The sequence below is a fragment of the Alosa sapidissima genome, chromosome 20 (assembly GCF_018492685.1).
Source record: "Alosa sapidissima isolate fAloSap1 chromosome 20, fAloSap1.pri, whole genome shotgun sequence".
NCBI classification, from domain to species: Eukaryota; Metazoa; Chordata; class Actinopteri; order Clupeiformes; family Clupeidae; genus Alosa; species Alosa sapidissima.
Genome location: NC_055976.1, coordinates 30,182,669 through 30,191,774, shown reverse-complemented (window position 1 = coordinate 30,191,774; position 9,106 = coordinate 30,182,669). Strand labels below are relative to the sequence as shown.

General features: G+C 49.0%; 1 protein-coding gene across 1 annotated transcript in view; it reads left to right on the top strand.

Moving 5' to 3' along the window:
* The window catches only part of slc17a6b (solute carrier family 17 member 6b), a 21,996-nt gene extending 21,279 nt beyond the window's left edge, over nucleotides 1-717 (top strand). Inside the window, exon 12 of the mRNA XM_042074207.1 lies at nucleotides 320-717. Within this exon, the coding sequence (XP_041930141.1) occupies nucleotides 320-637 (318 nt within the window). The 3' untranslated portion in view covers nucleotides 638-717. The remainder of the gene's footprint in view (nucleotides 1-319) is intronic.
* Nucleotides 718-9,106: the final 8,389 nt, after the last annotated feature.

Genomic DNA, 9,106 nt, shown 5'->3' with positions numbered 1-9,106 from the left:
GCACTGTGCTGAACTCTCCCCTCTTCCTCTCCTCCCTTCTCTCTCTCTCTCTTTTTCTCCTCTCTCTCTCTCTCCTCTCTCTCCCTCTCTCTCTCTCTTCCTTCCTCTCTCTCTCCATCTCTCTCTCTCTCTCTTTCTCTCTCTCCTCTCTCCCTCCATCTCTCTCTCTCTCTCTTTCTCTCTCTCCATCTCTCTCTCTCTCTACCTCCCTCTCTCTCTCTCTCTCTCTCTCTCTCTCTCTCTCTCTCCCTCTCTCTCCTCTTGGCTTTCTGCCGTGTCAGTGTCCAGTTGTGACCGTCTCTTCTCTTACCCGTGTCAGACTCGAGAGGAGTGGCAGTACGTGTTCCTGATCGCCTCCATGGTGCACTATGGCGGCGTGATCTTCTACGGGCTCTTTGCGTCGGGCGAGAAGCAGCCGTGGGCCGACCCCGAGGAGACCAGCGACGAGAAGTGCGGCTTCATCGACGAGGACGAGCTGGCGGAGGAGACGGGCGACATCATGCAGAGCTACAACACCACGGGCCCCATGGGCGCCGGACCGGCCAAGAGCTACGGCGCCACCACGCAGGTCAACGGAGGATGGGCCGAGGGCTGGGAGAAGACCGAGGAGTACGTCCAGCAGGGAGGCTACTCCTAGAGCCACACGCACACACACACACTACACACACACTACACACCACCACACGCACACTACACACACTAAACACACACACTACACACCACCACACGCACACTACACACACTAAACACACACACACACACTACACACCACCACACGCACTACACACACACACACACACACATACACACACACTACACACACACACACACACACTACACACCACACACACACTACACACCACACACACACTACACACACTCACTCACACACACACACACACACACGACACATAAGACAAGCATACATACGCTCTCTCACACACACACACACACACACACAGTGTAGACCTATTTGGTAGTGTTTGTGAGTTCTGACTAAAAAGATGAAGTAATCACCTATACCAGTTAAAAGTCCCTTTGCTATGTGTTTGCACTCGTTTAAAGATGAACAAAAAGATCACAACTGAAGAGAGAAGGAAAACAAACACACCAAGACGAGTCCAGTCACCTTCAGATGACCACTCACAGCACATATCAGTCTGGAGGGCTCTAAATGTTATATGTATTTAAAAAAACACAATGAGTTTTATTTTGAAGTGCAATCATATGTAAATTGGTAAAGTGCTTAGTCACCACATCCAGCAGCAGTGTCCTCCAGATGTTAAGTCAACAGGACTGCCGAGTCATCATTACAATCAAGTAACAGTTTCAGATACAAGACTGCAGTCATCCCAATGGACCAGCACTGCCCTACACAGGCCCAGCTGCTGAATCATCATTACAGGCCAATTGTACAGTACATTTCAGACTTCATTACCGACCAGTCATACACTTCACATCCAGGACTGCTGAGTCAATCTAACCAACTAACAGTACACGTCATGCACAGCCAGCCACATGGTGGCGCTGTGGAGACTCCCAGCCGGACCCTGGTCTGATCGCCAGAGTTCCAGTCCCCTGATTGCACTGAGTGGGTGGTGGCTCTCGTGTGAGTCGGCTCCTCGTTCCCTGGTTTGTGACACCTTGTGTCCTTGTATGAGTGAGTCGGCTCCTCGTTCCCTGGTTTGTGACACCTTGTGTCCTTGTATGAGTGAGTCGGCTCCTCGTTCCCTGGTTTCTGACACCTTGTGTCCTTGTATGTTTACTGTGGGTGTAATGTTGCGGAGACACATCTGAAGACTTGGGTCTTTGCCTTAAAGAGCACACTGAACATTAAGACAATAAGAGAGAGGGAGAGAGAGGGGGGTAGAGAGGCAGAGGAAAAAAGAGATAGAGGGAGAGGAAGAGAGAGAGAGAGAGAGAGAGAGAGAGGCAGAAGAACAAAAATAGATAAAGAAATAGGTTTGAATTGAACAGCAGGTATGTTATCATGTTATCATGGGCTTGTGCAATGCAGACAACATTTAAACACATAACTATAACAAGCAGATTTATAAATATATCTGAAAATTAAAATATATGCACACATATACAATACATCAAATATTTATCAACATTCTATGAAATTATAAAAATCTGCATTATATTATATCTATAATAAGAAATTACATATTGTATCAAGAACTGTTTGAGATTCTATGGTTCTGATCAGGAACTTTGGAGGTTCTAAAGCTGAAGAACGCTGTAGTGGAGAACATCAGGGGTTTGCTAGTGTGTAGGAAAGTTCTAAAGGTGAGGAACAGGAAGAAGAGGCTACTGGGTCAACAGCAGACGTAAGCCAGGCCGCAGTCTGTTGCCATAGGGATGACACTGGCATACACACACACACACACACACACACACACACACACACACACTGAATGCATGTAGAGTAGCTCTCCATAACACACCCTTACATCAAGCACAAGGAGAGACACACATGACATGTGCTCCATGAGACATGCACTGAGACATGCAGTAAGAGAGACACACATGACATGTGCTCCATACACTGACATGCAGTGAGAGAGACACACATGACATGTGCTCCATACACTGAGACATGCAGTGAGAGAGACACACATGACATGTGCTCCATGCACTGAGACATGCAGGGCAATAACAGGGTTAGCACACAAGCTAATATAACCGCACTGAGCTCCTGGACCACTCATCACCCTGACAAAAGCCACAGGTACAAGTGTACAAGTGCACAAGTGTACAAGTGCACAAGTGTACAAGTGTAGAAGCACAAAACCAGGACTAGACTGGGATCTGTGAGGGGAGCGGAATATGGAGCCAGCTTGATTGACAGCAGAATTGTCCAATAGTGAGGATGTAGAGTTGTTGGTTTGAACAGTTTGTATCCTGCCCCACAGTCCAAAGGTTCTGCACACAGTCCGAAGGTTCTGCACACAGCACCTGATGTTGTTCCCACTACAGCAGCAGTGCCAGTTAGTCTGGCCTCAGCATTCTGGAAAGAGAGATAGAGAGACAGAGAGAGAGAGAGAGAGTTAGGAGACAGTTACTAGCTGATCTTACTAGATGATCTTACAGCAGTTTACCACTGTGTAGGGTGAGCTAGAGCCAGAGGGACAGAGTTAGACTGTCCTAAGCACTGTCTGACCAATGAGAGGAGAGAGGGAAGAGAGAGAGAGAGAGGAGAGAGAGAGAAGAGAGAGGATGAGTTCAGAAAATAGTTAGTCTGGCCTAAGCACAGTTGATGAGTTCAGAAGTTGATAGTTAGTCTGCCCTAAGCACAGTTGTCTCAAAGACCCAAATCTTCACATCCTTATGCTATGAGAAGCACTAAGCTACCGCCATGACATGTTAAAGTCTGTGGATGTTTGTTATGCATGGATCAATGTTTCATTGACGTGAAATGATCGAATTATTACAATGTGTTTTTTTTTTTACTCTGAATGTCATGAAGTCTGTCTGTTGCTTTTCTTTGGGTTTCCCCAAGCTGTTCCAATGTATCTGATTTCTTAACACGATTAACCAAAGGTGGGAAGTAGAGGAGCTGGAGAGCTCCCATTGGAGGACAGCTGACCAGTGAGATGCCGGGGGCGGGGCTACTGCCAGGCCATGCCCCCTGCAGGTGCAAACCATTCTCAGTGTACAAAGCAATAAAGCCATGGCTGGCAACAGTTGCCGTGGGTTTATCTACGTAAACAAAAAAAGAAAAAAGAAACACGCATATAGCACATTTAGCCATAGTGGTTTTGGTTTTATGAGTAGTGTTTTTGTGGATGCAAATTTAAAAAAGAATAATAAAACATACAAGTAAGTGTAATTAAAAAAATCTCTTTGAAGTATGTATATATGAATACATATAGATATATAGATATATAGATCTAGGCCGAGTCCAGCGCTGCTCCCTGATTAACCGGAGAGCAAGAGCTGGACCCACTCACCAGAAGAGAATGATATCCCCAGCGTCGCCACGGGAACGTTTCCTAGGCGACGGCTCCAATCCCCCTGGACGTGTGCACCTCTGTAGTGATCCTATCCTGTGTTCTCCCTGTGATCGCTTTTCTTTCCGAGAATATGCTGATGTCACTTCCTCCATCCTGTTGACACTCCACCACCACTCCCTGTATTTAGGGTTTCTGTTTCTGTTTTTGTCAGTGACCCCCCCCCCCCCCCCCCCCCAACCTTGTCCTCACCCCCCCCCCCCCAACCTTGTCCTCACCCCCCCCCCCCCCTTTCACTGTCCACTGCTGTAATACGCAGTGGCTCAAGGACTGTGTGTGTGTGTGTTAAGGTGTTTCATATATTGTACAAAAGCGGCCGTGGTTGCCAGGCGACCGGTGCGGTCCCGTAGTCCTGTTCTGTGCCTCTGCGTGAGTTCTACCTGTGGTTCTATGCGTGAGTTCTACCTGTGGTTCTATGGCTTTTTATTTGCTGTGTTCTATGGAGAGGGTTGTTGATGTCAAAACTGAACTGCATATATATATTCTCTTTTTATAAAAAAGATAAAATTTGATACACGTGCCAGTGCCTGGTTCTTTCGTGTCATTTTATGATGTTGTGTTTTACTGGTCCTGCAATCCGATTGGCTGCCAGAGGGCCAGGTCCAGCCAGACGATGTGCACAATGTAGAAGGGGGTCACTTGCGCTTCAGCCTGGTTGGTGCTCACGGAACAGGACGCAGAAGTCAAGAAGGGAGATCCAAGGTCTAACAGGAGCCAAGGAGCAGGACCGGAGCACACAATGCTTAAAGTCATTTTTATTCGTGCAAACTGACTAACGTTTCGACGCCCATGTGTCTTATTCAGTCCAAAGAAGGAGGACTCTGAAGAAGACGCATGAGCTTCGAAATCTCTCTTTTTGATGTGCACAATGTGTTAACTGCAGGGGATCAACTCACAATGTATTAACTGCAGGGGATCAAGTCAACTCTCCACTGAGGCGGGAATTTTGGATATAGGTCTGGTGACATTTTTATCTCTGACAGGGAGCCAGGGAACACTTAAGATACACACACACACACACACACACACACACACAGACGCATACACACACGGACAGTGCAGGATGGATACAGTAGACTGTTTGAAAAGATTTCTTCCACCTCTGTCTCAGTGAGGAGAGCTGCCACACTGACTCCTCCCAATCTCCTGAACACACCAATCAGAGAGCTTACAACTCATCACATGCTCAAATCCAGCCAATCACATTCATGAACCAGTAGACAGTAGTAGGCGGTGTCTTAGCCATTCTAGAGCTCTGTGACCTCACACACGTCTCTTAGGATACCGGAACACTCTGTCCTGTTCTGGGGTGGTCACATGGAGTGGACCACTCTTCCACATCATCGCCTCCTCTTCCTCCTTTCTCTGACCTGATCTACTCTCCTCCTATTTTCTCTTCTCTTCTCCTGTCTTCACTCTGTGATCCCTCTCTCCTCCTCTCCTCTCTGGGGTAAAGGGAAATCAATAATAGAGACCCTGGAGCTGCAGGGGACCTATCGACCTGCCGCCGGCCTAATGCAGGGGAGGAGGAGGAGGAGGAGGAGGAGGAAGAGGAGGAGGAGGAGAGGGGGAAGAGCAGAGGGGAGGGGAAGCACTTAAACAGCAATTATCAGTAGCACTCCTCAGAGGAACCAGACACGGAACCACTGGAGCTGAAAGGAACACAGGCCTTCAGAAGAACCAGACATAGACCCTCTGGAGCTGAAGAGAACATATCACCTGATTTGGTGATTTTAGCTCTTTTGAGCACCACTCTTGTACTTGTTACACTGGACCTGTTTAGTACTCATGAGCATTGAGGACCTGATTAGTACTCATGAGCTATGTGTTGAGGACCTGATTAGTACTCATGAACTATGCATTGAGGACCTGATTAGTACTCATGAACTATGCATTGAGGACCTGATTAGTACTCATGAACTATGCATTGAGGACCTGATTAGTAATCATGAGCTATGTGTTGAGGACCTGATTAGTACTCATGAGCTATGCATTGAGGACCTGATTACTACTCATGAGCATTGAGGACCTGATTAGTACTCATGAACTATGCATTGAGGACCTGATTAGTACTCATGAGCTATGTGTTGAGGACCTGATTAGTACTCATGAGCTATGCATTGAGGACCTGATTAGTACTCATGAGCTATGCATTGAGGACCTGATTAGTACTCATGAACTATGCGTTGAGGACCTGATTAGTACTCATGAGCTATGTGTTGAGGACCTGATTAGTACTCATGAGCTATGCATTGAGGACCTGATTAGTACTCATGAGCTATGCATTGAGGACCTGATTAGTACTCATGAGCTATGCATTGAGGACCTGATTAGTACTCATGAGCTATGTGTTGAGGTATCATGTGTAATTAACTCTCGGAGCACTACTGTGTTTTCTTTTCAGTATTGTAAAACTTACCCATCATGACCACTGAGCATGCAGTAAGGATTACTGTACTGCTGAAACAGCCTTTGCTTTCACAAATCATATTACTATATCACTAACGATATTATTACCATATTACTAACTATATTACTATATCACTAACCATATTACTAACTATATTGCTAACTATATAACTATATCACTAACCATATTACTACATTACTAACTATATCACTAACAAGTGTGAAGGAGATGATCGACTTCAAGAGATCCTGTGGGGAAGTCAAGTGTAAAGGGAAAACTAAGCTGCATGCCCATTATAATATTTTAAAACGACACCTAACTGATTTTATCAAAGCAATTAGACAGCCTTACAAACCCAGCCCTTACAAACCCAGCCCTTACTAACCCACTACACATCAACTCATGCAGTATGGGGAGGGGGCTCTGTTCACCACTCTGCTGTTTGGAGGAGTTGGTTTCATCACACATCACACACACACACACACACACACACACACACACACACACATACATACACACACACACACACACACACACATACACACGTAATACACACACAACTCTCAGACTGTGTTGGCGTCATCTGTTTTCACACCTGCTGGGTCTCCTGACGCTGATGTGATGCAGGTGTAGGAGGAGGAGTCTACCTGGCACACAGCCCTTACCTGTGTCTGGCTAGTGCATGTGTGTGTGTGTGTGTGTGTGTGTGTGTGTGTGTGTGTGTGTGTGTGTGTGTGTGTGTGTGTGTGTGCGTGTCCGTGTGTGTGTGTGTCTGTTGTTGTTGTTGTCCAGTCATCCGGTACTTAACAGAGAGGACATTAGCTGGTTAGTTAAAAGTGGACAATCCATCTATCCATCACTCACCTCCAGTGAGGCAGCATTTATTACGCCCTGTTAGCCCTTTGGCCCCACCCACTCTCTGATGACGCCCTGTTAGCCCTTTGGCCCCACCCACTCTCTGATGATGCCCTGTTAGCCCTTTGGCCCCACCCACTCTCTGATGATGCCCTGTTAACCCTTTGGCCCCACCCACTCTCTAACCTCACTCAGGCCGCCTGTCCATCCCTGTCTGTGTCACTCTGGTCAGTGTGTGTCCACTGTGTTGTAAGTTGGTTTGGTCCATTACTTATTCAATAACCCTCCAGTCAATCAATCAATCAATCAATCAATCAACAGCCAGCGCCCGCCCAGCTGCTAAGAGAAGCGTGTCTTCATTTGAGTCCAACTGACCACTCAATCAGTGACAGCTCGACTCCGCTTGGGGCAGCTATTAAATCAGAGACTTCCTAATGAGGAGACACAGCCAATCACAGAGCAGCGGAACACTCAGGGACTACGCCTGCTCCAATCACAGAGCAGCGGAACACTCAGGGACTACGCCTGCTCCAATCACAGAGCAGCGGAACACTCAGGGACTACGCCTGCTCCAATCACAGAGCAGCGGAACACTCAGGGTGTGATGGACCCCGTGTGTGGGGCGGGGGGTGATGGACCCTGTGTGTGGTGTGTGTGGGGCGGGGGTGTGTGTTGTGTGTGTGGGGCGGGGGGTGTGTGTGGTGTGTGTGGGGCGGGGGTGTGTGTTGTGTGTGTGGGGCGGGGGGTGTGTGTTGTGTGTGTGGGGCGGGGGTGTGTGTGGTGTGTGTGGGGCGGGGGTGTGTGTTGTGTGTGTGGGGCGGGGGGTGTGTGTTGTGTGTGTGGGGCGGGGGTGTGTGTGGTGTGTGTGGGGCGGGGGTGTGTGTTGTGTGTGTGGGGCGGGGGTGTGTGTTGTGTGTGTGGGGCGGGGGTGTGTGTGGTGTGTGTGGGGCGGGGGTGTGTGTTGTGTGTGTGGGGCGGGGGTGTGTGTTGTGTGTGTGGGGCGGGGGTGTGTGTGGTGTGTTGTGTGTGTGGTCTGTGTGGTGTGTGTGGTGTGTGTGGGGCGGGGGTGTGTGTGGTGTGTGTGGGGCGGGGGTGTGTGTTGTGTGTGTGGGGCGGGGGTGTGTGTTGTGTGTGTGGGGCGGGGGTGTGTGTTGTGTGTGTGGGGCGGGGGTGTGTGTGGTGTGTTGTGTGTGTGGTCTGTGTGGTGTGTGTGGTGTGTGTGGGGCGGGGGCGGGGGTGTGTGTGGTGTGTGTGGTGTGTGTGGGGCGGGTGTGTGTGGGGCGGGGGTGTGTGTGGGGCGGGGGTGTGTGTGGTATGTGTGGTGTGTGTGGTGTGTGTGGGGCGGGGGCGGGGGTGTGTGTGGTGTGTGTGGGGTGGGGGTGTGACGGACTGTAGCTGGCCCCTGCCACTGAGCATCTGTCCGAGGCCGGGGTGTGAGTGGCTCAGCGTGAGCGCGTCCGATCTGATCTGAGGCCCGGGGCAGTGGCGTCCACCACCAGGAAACCAAACTTATTAGCACAATCTGTCAATAAGGGTCAGCGCACCGGAGCATCAGTCGCAAGAGAGGACACTATGTCCACACGCACACACACACACACACGCACACACAGACACACACAGGCACACACACACACACAGGCACACACACACGCACACACACACACACACACACACACACACACACACACACTACCAGACACAACAAACTATTGATAGTCATCAATGAAACAAATACACACAAATCCAAACAAATACACACAACACACAGATTCACTCACATCCATCAGCAGACACTACAGCAGGAGACCCAACCCAGTCAGCTGCT